Here is a 13,828-nt window from a genome sequence, read left to right on the forward strand (position 1 = left end):
CAACGGCCCCCACAACGCGAGGGATGCCTGGTCTGCACCATGGGGGTGCCCAGGAGTGGACACTTCACAGGGAAAGCCAGGAAGGGTTCCCTTGCGGTATTCGTACAAGCGCCGGGAAACCCACAGCGGGTAGCTGTGCGCTATACAAGTACAAAAACAAACAAACATTCCTGCAGCTGCGCTTCCTCCAAAAGCCTCAGAGGGATGCCAGCACTTTGCCAACCAGTCAACATGTCCCTTTTAGTGGAGGAGCCAATTCCCTGCAGAGACAGACCCCACAGTCCGGTTTACTGATCTGCTGTCCACCAGGTCCACCCACGCAGCAGCCCAGGAGGAGGTACCGGATCCTGTTGCAAGCACCAAGGTTTGTTTATGTTTAGTCTGAACACCACCATTGATCTGCACAATGAGGGACTGCAACTGAGGCTAGCTCCAAGACAGAAGTCGTCTTGCTGGGTTTCTTCTCCCTTTTCTGCAGGTGCACCAAGAACTGGAAGAGCCTCAAACTCACTAACCTGCCAGACAAAACACCTATGCACCCTAGCCTGAATCCATTGAAACTGATAGTGTCTCTGTGAGAATCTAAAGAGCTGAGCCCACCTTTGGGTTCAGCCAGACTAGTCCCCTAGTCCTCCCTTGCAGTCTTTCTTTGCAGTTAGTGTTCCTCATGGACTTCCACAGATGAAAGCACCTCTGTACTAAGACACCCCTGGATAGATAAACCTGAATTCTTGGTGCTTTCTTGGACCTTGGCCCCTACTGACCTTCAATCCAGATGAACAGTCCCGTAAATCGTTTGCAAGTGACCATGCATCTTTCCCCCACAGGCTAACATTACCGCGTTCAAGGCTCATGCCTCAAATCTGACAGCTGTATTTTCTAGGTTTAAGAAAATTGCTAACTCGAAAAGTACCTACCTGAGGTAGAAGATCTCGATATATAAATTAATATAAAAATCGGTCTTATTTTTATAAAGTGGTGTCAGATTTCCATATCGAGTGTGTGTCTCGTTTATTGTCTGCAACAAATGCCTTACAATCGTTTGTGATAGGCCTAAGCAGCTCGACCACACTGCTACAAATAGAGCACTATAGAATTCCGAAAGCAAGCCCCTGTACACTAGTAAGGGATACCTGGACTCTACACAGAACACCTCATTTTGGTACACAATATAAAGAGCCAGCTTCCTATGTATCAGCAAACAAAAAACAAACATTACATTTAAAATCTTTTGCAGTAAGTTACGACGTGTTCTACTTCTAAGAATTCAACATATGTTCTAAAAAAAACTAGAAAATGTACAGTTACCATACAAAACTGGAGAAGAAAAAAAATGGATTACGTCGAGCCATTATGTTCGAAATTACAAAAATATAACTTGCACACCCGCTGCACAAACTATAAATCACATGCCTAATGAGATTAATGAATATTTGGCCGAAATCAACTTACAAAAATTATTAAAAGCAGCAGCTCTAAAGGGAGCAAAGTAAGCTTTGCTCCTGCGGTTTAAGGCCATTGCATGTTATGCATCTCCACATTATCTACGCAGATGGAGTAGTTACCTTTGTCAAATGAATGCCACCCCCCAACCCCCCATGGAACATTTTACATAAAGGTGTAAAAGCCTACCACTGTAAAAACCTTCCTGTAGCACCGCACACATTTTAAAAAGATTGTACAATAAAAGGATGCCTTCAGCATGCTTTATGACAGGCTGAGCAAAACATAACGCTTTGTGAGAAAACAAGACCATATTTTACCCGCATTTAAAACAACAACTTACCCTTTTCAGTTGCCCCTTTGGTAGTTTAGGTAACTCAATTTGCCGCAAATTCTGCACGGTTTCATTTATGCTTCTGTGTCTAGCCAAAGAGCTTCTGTAAACAAACATTTAATCACAAAAGTTATGTGCGCAAAAGATGCATTGTTGTCAAACAAGTTATAATTCCTCAGGAATCCTAGGCATTCTCCTGAGAGTATATGATTTAAGCAAAAATACCTACTTCAGAGAAAATAATATTATGTGATTTAGGAGCCGCAAAATCAAGAAAGCCGAGAAACCAAATTTGTACATTTTAAAACCCATTTAGTAAAATAGAAACTGTAATCATTAAAATGACATCAAAATGCCTAATACTGGCAGAGAAGATCAGAAGTTATGAACTTTTGGCGTAAAAAACGTAAACAAATATTTTTTTAAAGGATACACAACTCAAAGTTGGTCTATAAGCACGGCAAAGGAGGCCACTTTGAAACCAATATACCAGTAAACTGCTGTAACTGCTGCAACTTTGGAAGCAACGGCAAGGTCGTATATATTGCAAACAGACACACTTGACTTCTTCACCGCTGTGCTTCAGGACCATTCTCAAATGTTCAGTCTCAAAGTTTTTTTTCTTTTACCATACATAAGGCCAACTGGCTGTTTATGTGACATATTAAGAATATGATATACCGTATAAAGAGTCCAGGGGTTACACATATGGGTGGAATTGGGCTTGCTATGCACTCCCAAAGTGCTCTATAGGGGCTACTGTTATGTTATGTTAAGGGAATTTTGTATAGCGCACTGTCACCGGAGGTATCATGGCGCTGAAAGGGTGCTGAGGAAACAGAGGGATTTTAGCGGGATTGTGGGAAAAGCCAGGTTTTTAATGATTTGCGAAATTGAATCAGAGTACCGGAAGTCCTAACTGAGAGGGGGAGAGAGTTCCAAAGTTTGGGGCCGAGAAAGGCAAATCTTCGACCCCCAGATCTACAGAGTTTGAAGGGAGGGACCACCAGAAGATGTAAGTGAAGTGATCTAAGGTTACGTGAGGGACAGTAGGGGCAGATCAGGGATTTCAGAAAGGCGGGACAGGAACCAGAGAGAGATTTGAAAATAAGACAGCCAACCTTGAAGGCAGCCCTTAGGCTAACCGGGAGCCAGTGTAGCTTGATAAGGAGGGGTTTGGCGGACTGCCACTTCGGAATCCCGAGGGCCAGTCTCGCCGCCTGGTTTTGGATGACTTGCAACCTATTGATGGAGCATTTGGGCAAGCCGTAATAGATGGAATTTGAAAAATCCAGGCGGGAGAGAACAAGGGCCATGATGACTTGAAGCAAGGCATCGGGAGTAAGAAGGTAGGCCACCTTCCTGATCCTGCGCAGTTGGAACATGCAGGAGGAAACCACTGTCCCCACCTGCGGCCCCAGAGAGAGCCCAGCGTCAATAGTGACCCCGAGGCTTTTCACCGAGGTTACCGGGGAGGGAGGAGAGCCAAGCTCTGTCGGCCAGAAATATGGACCCCAGTGGACGGCGCTCTTACCCGGCAGGAGGAGCTCCGTCTTACCGGGGTTCAATTTCAGCTGGTTCTGACACATCCACTGGAAGATATAGGACACGACTGCCTGAAAAGTAGGAATAGAAGAAGGAGAGTTTAGAGAGAAAATGAGTTGTAGGTCGTCCGCGTAATTGAAGACGCGGACGTCCCACTGCCTCAGAGAGGAGAGAAGAGGGCGAAGATAGAGATTGAAAAGAAGAGGGGATAAAGAGGAGCCCTGAGGGACCCCACAAGGCAGATGTTCCCTAGGGGCCCTAAATGTACCTAGGCTGAGGGACTGGGATCTCCCCATAAGGAAAGATTTCACCCAGGCCAGCGCCAGGCCCTGGATGCCGGCCTGTTCGACACGGTGGAGGAGGATGTTATGGTCCACCGTGTCGAAAGCGGCAGACAGATCTAGTAAAACCAGGGCCTGGGAGGTACCCTTGTCAGCTCCGTCTCTCAAGGTGTCTAGGACAGCCAGGATCACAGCCTCCGTAGAATGACCAGGGCGGAAGCCGGCCTGGTTGGCCTCGAGAAAGATGGAACTCTCGATGAACCCCGAGAGACAGGCAGTGACATGGGCCTCCAAGATTTTTGAGAAAAAAGGTAAGAGAGAGATAGGACGATAGTTTGCCGGGACGGCAGGGTCGGCTCCAGGCTTCTTCAACAGAGGCACTAGAACGGCCTCCTTGAAGGAGCTGGGTACCGTCCCGGAAAGAAGAGAGGAATTGAGCAAAGGAAGGATACAGTCAGGTAGAAAATGGCAGATGTCGCAAAGTATGGAAGGTGGACAGTGGTCGTCAGGGGAGCCAGACTTGATCCGGGCCGCCAGGTTGGCTAAAGATATAGCGTCTAGTGGGGGAAGCTGGGTGATGGAGAAAGCATTATGAGGGGGTGTGATGGGAACAGCATCCAATGAGGTGACCGGGATAGTGCCCTTAATCAAAACAATCTTCTGTAAAAAAAAAGGTGCTAAGTGCATTGCAAGATTCCTGGGTAGGGGCCTGGGACAAAAGCGTTCTGGCGTCAGACGTGAACTCGTCCAGAACTCTAAAGATCTCCTTCGACTTACAGGGAGCTGACAGGATACGCTCGGAGACATACGTTTTCTTGGCTGCAGAGATAGCAGATTTGTACCTATTACGAGCTGCCACATAGATATCTCTACTTGACGGGCAGTAGTCTCTTCTCCATCTGCGTTCGAATTGACGAAGTTCTAACTGTAAAGTTTTGAGGAGTGGCGTAAACCATTTATGAGAATGGTTATGACGAGAGCGAGGGAACTTGATTAGTGGGGCAAAGATATCGCTGGCTGATATGAGCCAGTTAGAGACTTGCCCATCTAGCTCATTAATGTCAGGGTCATTGGGGGGAGGCGGACGTGTGTGAGACAGATGAGTTAGCAGTTTGGAAGAGTCGACGGCCTTCCACTTACGAGCCATGCCACCCTCCCGCGAAGGGATCCTGACCTGACCAGCCATCGAGATGGTGGTATCGATAAGGCGGTGGTCCGACCACACGCAAGGTGTAATAAGCGGGTGGGAGGGCTTCACCCCATAGACCCAGATATGATCAAGTATATGGCCACCACTATGGGTGGGGGAGGTGACTAACTGGCTGAAGTTCAGGCTCGAGAGACCTTCAAACAGTTCGAGGGCGTGGGGGCCAGCGTCCCGGTGCTGAAACCAATAATTAAAGTCCCCAGCAATAACTATGCGAGGAGAAGAGGTAGCAATGCTAGCAAGCTGCTCAATAAACAGTGCGGGGAAAGAGGGCATGGATTGTGGGGGGCGGTAAAGTACCATAAAGGTAACAGCGCCCACCTCAGTTCCAAGACTGAAGACAAGGTTATCTACATCGGGAAAAATCATGGAAGTGGGGGTGATAACCTGAATATCCTTACGTATTACCGCCGCGACCCCTCCTCCAGGGCGACCCCCATGGCGGTTGGTGTTAAGCAGGCAGTAGTCAGGAGGTAATGCTGCTAGTATGTCCGGGAGGGAGTCGTCCGTAAGCCAGGTCTCAGAAAGTAGAAGAACGTCAGGTCTTTCAGTCATAAGTAGATGGAAAATATCAGTTTGATGCCTGACTAAAGAACGAGTGTTCAAATATAGTAGGCGGATCTGCGACTCAGGAATAGTGAGGGAAGTGGGAGGAGTGAGTGGGCCAAGGTGGGGGGGTAGATTACCAGTGATTCCTAAAGTAGTGATCCGCGTCCAGGTGTCAAACGATAGGGGGCAGTCAGCAGCTCGAAGGTGCATCAGGGCGGGGGATGAGTAGGAGATGGTAGTATCCACATCCCTAGGCCCTAGGCCCGTCCCGGCGCGGACGGGCGCAGACGGGCTTGACTCTGGTGCGACTCCGGCACGCCTACGTCGCGCCCGCTGCGCTCGTCCGCTGCGCTGACGCATGGGGCCCGTCTAAATAGGCGATGACGCCGAGGGGGAGGAGTCAGGAGGGCAGGGTGGGGGAGGAAAGTTAAAACACAAGGTGTGCCACTCACCGCTAGTAGTCAGCGGGAGAAATGAAGTTTTAAAGCTGCTAGCACTCAGCAGCAGAGAGGCAAGCAGAACAAAGTTAAAAATACAAGGCTTCACAGCGCTCAGCGCGCTAAACCTCTGCCCTCTGCCACAGGGCTTTGGTACTTTGGTACTGTGGTTCAGCCGCCTTAATCTTAACAGAGGAGTGCAAGACAATCGCAAATACTTACAATAATTTAATAAATGACACATGACTCAAGATCCACAGCAATTTATAAAAATAGCAAGTATCTTTATATATGTTTAGGCATCAGAGAAAAATTGTTCAGGTAAGTATGTTTTTAAATATAAATTCTTTTCACTTTAAAAAGTGGATAGTGTAATTTTTGAGTTCTGCAATGCTATCCTATGGCAGGAAGAACAAGTTCTGCAAACGGGTATAGTACAGCAACTTACAAGACCAGTCCCCAGGAGTTCAGGTAAGTGCTGGGCAAGATCTAAAGCAGCACTAGCAGTGGCACATGGGCTGCTGGGTGAAAAACAGCATTGGGAGCTCATTGATCAGTCAGTCATTGCTGAAAGAGGCCGCAGGCTCTGGCTAGGGAGCCAGTTGGGCTTAACCAGCAAGAGGGTTCAATACTTGTGATGTTGAGTTACGAGGGAACAACTTTGGTCCTCTTCTCCAAGGTCCAGGAGCGATGGGTGCAGTGGATGTCCTTCGGCATAGGGTTTTTCCTTACCAGAGCAGTCAGAGTTGAGGGGGCCTGTGTGCAAAGGTTGCAAGCTGCGTCGGGGAGTCCATTCGGGGTGAAACCACGATGGACTCAAGTTCTACAAGCTGGGGGATCTTGTTGACATAGTAGGTCCACTTCAACTCAGGCTGTAGACGATGGGTGCAGTGGGTTTTGGTGGTTCCCGAAGCCTCTTCTGGAGTTTTTTAGAACAGGTTTTTTTCGAAGGCAGGCAGTCCTCACATGGTTCTGGAGTCAACAGATGCAGGGCGAGCCGACTTTGGAGCAGTTTGAGATGAAGGACGTAGACAGGCTGGCAGGGATAGTACTGGGTCAGCAGCTTCTTCCCTTTTCTCTTCTTTTGTGACTCTTGGGTGTCTCTCTCTTCTTAGGTTGTCAGGATCTCCTTCTCTGGTGCCAGGGGCTCCCCTAAATACATAATTATGGGGAGTGTATGGTAGTAGCTAATGGGCTACTGACCCTTGGGGTCACTAACCCCCTTATGACCACTTCTTGTGGGAAGTGGGCAGAACCCTGTGCCAGAATATCCAAGTATGCCATCACAAGGATGGCTCCTTCTGAAAAATTGTCTCTACCTCACAGTAGCCCCCCTTAGGGTGGTATTAGCCTGGAGATGGCAAGCCTACCTGACTAGCTAATTATCCTGCCTGTCCAGGTGCCAAAGGGGTCCTGGACAGGAGAGGAGGAGGGGGGAGGAGGGCAGGTCTGCACTCCAAGGGAGCAGCTTTTTGATACTTGCCGGCCCAAGGAGGCTTATCAACAGGTCATCCTGTGGGAGGGGGTGGTATACCCTCCTACCAGACAGGCTTTTGTTCTGGGTCTCCTAAGAGCAAAAGCTTTCACCCTAGGAGGTAAGAACATCATCTCGGTGGCAGGCTGGCAAAAACCAGCCCGCAAGGACACAAGAGGATGGTAGGTTTTCAGGGGTCACCTCTAAGATGCCCTCTGAAACCATGCATTGGTAAATCCAACACTGGCAATCACTATTTTCAGTGAAGCCATCACGTAGTAGGGGGACTAGTTTTCACCAGTGTCCAGCACGTCTTAAGACAGCTTCCCTGGTCACTTGTATTGGAAGTTATAGGATTGACTAGCACAGCAGTATATCTGCTCATGCAGGTATGCCCTTACATGTAATTGTCTCCCGTGGAAGGGGTGACTTACATATATAACGCAGCGTTCGGTACATGGCAGAGAAATGTGTGACATGTTGTCTTTTCAATTTTGACTGCACCAAGAGATGCAGCCTGCAACAGCAGTTTTGCATGTGCTTGGTGAGGGTCCCACAGGGTAGCAGTATTCGAGCTGCAGCCTTTAGGGACCCTATTTAGAACCTCAGGCCCTAGGCACCAAGGAACCATTTGCTAGGGACACCGAGGGTGCTAAAGGTTTCGCCAATTTAGAGGGGGTGGGGGGGGGGGGTGGACACAATTGTTGAATGTTCATGGAAAGGTTTTTTTTAATTAAAGGAGAGAAGCGCTTGCCTAATACCAACCCAACGTGCCCACCACCCCACCCCCCACCTCTCTGAGCCTCATTAGGCTAAGACAACATCCCCAAGGGCAATTTGGTATTTATTTATTTAATGAAATGGGAGGCCGAGTCCCTCCCCCCACACTTTCCTGATCCTAGTTATGTAGTGTAGTTCCTATATTCCCAATAGGCTCTGCGCATTGGAATAATATATTCAGCAGTGTAGACGTAGGACTGAGGTCGACTAGGTCTCTACTGACTATATTAGACTTAAGGTTTGCCAGCTAGCTCAGAGGTCACTAGAAACTTTCTCGAATAAACGAGGAGTTGAACCTCCCTGGATAGAAAAGAAGGGATTAGCTTCTGACAACCATAAAACATGACAACTTTGCTCTCCCTGAATAAGAGTGTATCTCTAGAGTCGTGTGAAAACAAAAGACAGCTATTTCACTCAGTCAAATGTACGTACTTAGTTTCACCAGAATGCAGAGAAAAGAGAGACAGGAGGTTTCAATAAAAGGTGTAATTTATTGAGCAGTCTTCTTCCTCATGCAAGAGAAATGAATTGCCACGATTGCAATACTCATAGTAAAGTAAAGTGCGTACAGTAAAAGGAGGACTATAAAATAATACTGTAAAATCATTGATATGGTTTCTGAGCCATATGATACTTTAAAATAGATAAAATAGATACATACATATATACATTGACTAATCGTACTCAACTGGTGCTTCTAAATACGCCTACCCCGGTGTACCTGACCTAAGCCTAATACGTGGGAAGGAGTAAGTAAGTAGCAGTTTAAGTTAAGTTTGTTTTGCCAAGAATATGACTCAAGAATTCTCTTTAAGGGTTTAGTCAGTTCCGTACCTGGGTAAATAGAAAGCAGGAGGACTGGTATCTCTCTCTCAGGACTCGATATCCCAGTAACCCGCAAGGGTAGGCTGGAAAAACCGGAGCTGGATTTTCTCGGCAGGAGAAAAGACGTCTTTCTCAGCGCGTCAAAAGGGAGGGTCAGCGTCCGTGGGCTCTACCATCCGCGGGCTCTCGCATCCGCTGGGCTCTCGGGCAAGTAGATAGCTGCTCCAAAACCACCACCGTGTGTTTGCTTAGGGCAACGTTGGTATATTTATACCTGAAAGGTGCCGGGTTTGACGTAAGGTTGGACATATGACGTCAATAAAGATGTCACTAAGAACTGGCCGTTCTTACAGTGCTTTACAGGAGTTCTAGGACGAAATCAAAACAAAAGCAAGGGGGATTTCCCAGGTTGCTAGAGGCTTGGTTTTGTTTAGAGAACTCTGTGTGCTTTCTAGGGGGCCGGAGAAGTAGCCTTGCTTAATGTGACAGCATGTGCTACGACTGAATTATGGATATGGTTATTATGCCGTTGTATGGATATTATTGATTATAACCGGACAAGGGCATAAAATAGAAATATCGATTCAGGTCCATAGATAAAAACACTACACCCACTCCACGAATTAATGTCCATCATTACTAAAACTAAGCAATAGTAAACATTTAAAAGGTGCTTGTGTATACCAACCCACCCCAAAATAAATTTTTTGCATTTGAAATGGTGTATGCGAAATACATGAAAATGATTATAGGTACTGTACGCTTTTCAAGCAGTGTAATCATTCATTAAAAAAGGATGCATATATATACCAGCTGAATGATAATGCGAAAGTTACACATGAAATGGCTCTTAATACAGAAAAGAAGAGCGAGACCATTCCATCACATATAAATACAGTGATTTGTAAATATGCTAGAGGCCGAGGTAATATATTGTCTCTAGAGTTCCTAAAAATAGAAGCTCTGTTCTCTAAGAATAGTTCTACTTTAAGCAGAGTACAAGTGCCAAAATAAATGTAAATATTTTGGGATCGAGAAAAAAAAAATTGTTTTTCATTGGAAGAAAAATTAATTTCGCTTTCGGGGCAAAAATAGTTCCAAATATTTTCAGTAGCTTTTTGTTTGTTAAAGCTGAAGGCCGAATTCAGAGTTCTTGGAACGCTGTGTGCTTGTTTGCTTAAAAGTTATTCTTTCTGTTCAGGGATGAACATCATTTCAGACAGACTTTCAAAAAAAGCAGTTTACCGCTTCAGGTAAAAGTTCGACCAAGTTGGAAAATGCCGCAACTGTGCAGTCGTGAGAATGATTGCTATCATCGATGTCTTGATCAGCAATGCTCACAGAAGGTCGTACCTGGGTGATGCTGCTCTCATCTCGCACTTCACTACCCTTTAATCGCAGTGGTGAAGTCTCAACGAATGCCGTCATCAGGATTGGTAACCGCTGGGGACAACACGATGCATGAGCCGTTACAGGACTTAGCAAAGTATCTGTATGCAATGGTACTGCTGATTGTAGTGTAAGACAGACGTCCAACACGCATTCTTCTCCGCATAGCATACATCGAAGCACAGGTAAGATACAATTCTGCCAGATGGGTCTGAATGAAAGAAACCAGGTCATATTCAGATCTCTTAGCCGGGCTAATCCAAGGACTTTAGTTATGCGGTCCCGATAGCGTATAGCTAGGATCGTTTCTTCCATTGTTGCTGGAGTCTTGTCTGCGATTTGGCTTGCCATAACGAAGCAGGAGAATCAAAAATAAAATGCCTGCTACGAGTCCCAACAGAAGTGGTAGACCGCCAAAGACAGAATGGACAAAATTAGGAAAGATGCCCAGAACTGTTTTGAAGGGTGTTAACAGTCCCGAACAAATTGTCTTAAATACATGTGGGATACTACTGGTATCAGACATATTTAGGATTTGGCTTAATATTTCCGCGAAATGTAGGGAGCAATTTGTTGATAAAAGTGTATGTATCTCTGCCGTTGTCCTTGCAACTTGCAGATCATACGTTTCATTTGATGACGTCAAGGGCACAGTTATCTGTAGAAGAACAGACTTCATTCTGCTTAAAGTATCAATTCGAATAGAAGAGATATTCAAAAAGGGCCACATTTTTTCCTCCCTGTCTGGAGTGCTGTTTGGATACAATACTTGCATACAGCAAGTGACCATGGAACCAACGCTCACTAGATAAGCTTTTCCTGGCACCATGCCACAACATCTGTGGTCCACTATTAGAATGTAGCTCCCGTTAGAAAGCCGTCTAAAGAATGGCTATTCGTGTTGCAGTTGTGCCATGCTGGTGACATGAAAGGTTATTTGAAGTCCCCTCACAGGCCCCATGCAGGTTAATACCTTGACACAGAAGTATACCACTTAGTGATCTTTTATAATTGTTGCCACTAAGAAATACATTCTGTTCCTTTTCACTATAACATGTGTGTGTGTAAGGTAATTTCCATGATGACTTAATGTACCCTTTACCCAACCTTTCATACTGGCCTGCAGGTATATACTCTTGACAGTATTTAAATTGGTTAGTTGTTATCGGAATAGTTATGATTCTGTGTATTATCCATTCAATGACAGGTCGTTCTGACATTGTCAATGGTAATCGCTCAAGTTTTTCAATGCTCAGAATTGTATATTCTGCTCCTTTTTGTGCCAAGCTGATTTGTGTATCAGTAAGGTTAAAGATAGAGAATAATGACGTTGTGTTGATTAAACGCCAGGGCACGTAGCCTGAACGCAGATTTTGCAACGTCCAGCCAAGCTGTACAATAGAACGTAATTGGGACTGACCGTGTTGTAACATTAATAAGTCCTGCTCTATTATATCTATAGCAGATGATACAATACTGTCCAGTGAATATATTCTGGAAGACAGAGTCATTAACCCATTGTCCACAACAGAAAGTGATTTTTCCAAATTAATACGGTCAATTTCCCATTTTTTTTCTGCTGTTTCAATTTGCGTTTCTTTCCAAGCTTCGTTGTAAGCTGGGTATATACTGGCCGCTATGAAACGTTTTTGACGTTGTTTGCGTGGTCCCATTATGAAATCACGCAAGTCAGCACAGCCTTTAAGTAAAGTCAAGTGTTGCTTAATTTCTGCCATTGTGGATTTTTGTATATTCGAGGCAGAGTTTTCCTACACTGTATGTTGTAACTATCCCAGGATGTTGTCTCTGGGAGTATCTAGGGTCTGGCCTGGTCAATTTGAACCCCTGTATTTTGTTCAGGAATCTATCTTGACAGTTATTTGTGTCTGTGGGCCAGATCAACCATTTTTTCCAATCAGGATGTGTTCTGTTTTGGTTAAAAATATTGGATACGTCTATCTCAACATCTGTAGTGCTATTACTGTCAGGTGTTGGCTTCGGAATAGACGGTTTGTTTAAGTCTTTAATTTTGGCTAGGCCAAGACAGGTTGTCTATTGAATTGTGTCATTCAACAATATAATTTGTTCTGGGATCATGCAGGCTCTAAATAATGATTCTATACCTTGGACCTGCCTATCTTTGGTACCCCAGATGGTTTTTGTTTCAATGTTGTTTTTCCAAAAATCGAAACCAAATGTACTCATTTTTTCATAAAATGTTTCCGAATAGATTAATTTAGTGTTTGTCAGCATTGTTTTCATTCCTGTCTTATTTAATATTTTGAAATAAAACGTTTCTGCATTACTAGTGTTAAACCCTGAGAAGTATGGGAATTTCTCGTAAAATGTTTTCGAACTGCCTTTTGGTGGAGTTGCACAATGTTCCCGTTGATTATAATTAAAATCATTTCTAGACTGAGCAGATTTATGCAAATAGTGATGTGCAAAGTGGTTGTAGCAATACATTTCCTCATAATTAGATGAACCTTGCAAGTAATCATGTTCTGTAAATTTTGCTGACATTACTAAATCTGACATCATATTATTAATACTTTCAAAGTCCCAATCATCAGAGAATGTGCTCGGTTTTACAAAGTCACTTAATGAAACCTTAAACTGGTGTGGATACTTCAAGAGCTCGACTGGGCCATAAATTTCATAATCCGTTTTGTCCCAAGCTACCCCACCGGGTATTGGATTGGCTGTGACATTCACTGATAGTTCTCTTTTCTCGATGTGAGATGACTTGTGTGGCTTTAGGACCAAGTTGATGTTCTGACTTGCTGTGTCCATTGTACTGTATTTTCCCCTCAATGAATTTTCCCAAACAAAGTACCATGATGAGCCAAAGCAGGAGGAAAAGTACACCTAACACAATCCAAAATTCAATCCATAGAGAAATCAGATAGGTTTCTTTGAGTTGATGAAAGAGCTCTGTTGCTTTGTCTTTAAAAGTTTTTGTTGTTGGCTGTTCTTCAGGTTCGCTTGGATCTTCAGAAAAATCATCGAAATTGATGAAGTAGCCAGATGCAGTTCTGTCAATTGTTGGAATCGCTTCCGGATTTTCATTTGCTTTTGCATTTTTTGTTTCATTAGCATAGTCTGAGGCTACATCGTTGTAGACTGGTGTTTCTTGACGAACTGTTGCAATTTGGGTTTTAAGAGGCATAAGTTCCATGGCTTTGTCGCAAAGTCCTTTTTGATTCACTGCAGGTTTATCAAATGTGATTAGTCTCTCAGTTTGAACCTCTTGTATTGTAGCAAACTTTGGTGTTCTGCTATTTCTTGGGAGTCCACTTGGCCTACTACTTATTATTGGCCACATGATTGTGGTTTTACCAGGTCGATGGATACAACTCGGTTCTCCTTTTTACCAGCAAGGGGCGGTAGTACTACTGATCTTGTTCCGTTGACAGCTAAGACAGGTACTGTTTTTCTGTAAGAAGGCCCAAATTCCTTCTTCACCGCGATTTTCTCTCTGACCAGATCCCCAATCTTTGGAATCCAGACAGGCCTTGCTGGGACAGGTGGTTTCTCTTCAGTGGCTGTTGGCTGCTGTTTTAA

At 44.9% G+C, this 13,828-nt stretch overlaps 1 protein-coding gene across 1 annotated transcript in view; it reads right to left on the reverse strand.

Moving 5' to 3' along the window:
* Nucleotides 1-13,828, reverse strand: part of TICRR (TOPBP1 interacting checkpoint and replication regulator) — a 581,214-nt gene that overhangs the window by 440,204 nt on the left and 127,182 nt on the right. Inside the window, exon 10 of the mRNA XM_078683197.1 lies at nt 1,787-1,880. Within this exon, the coding sequence (XP_078539323.1) occupies nt 1,787-1,880 (94 nt within the window). The remainder of the gene's footprint in view (nt 1-1,786; nt 1,881-13,828) is intronic.

Source organism: Lissotriton helveticus, chromosome 3_1 (assembly GCF_964261635.1).
Source record: "Lissotriton helveticus chromosome 3_1, aLisHel1.1, whole genome shotgun sequence".
In the NCBI taxonomy this organism is placed as follows: Eukaryota; Metazoa; Chordata; class Amphibia; order Caudata; family Salamandridae; genus Lissotriton; species Lissotriton helveticus.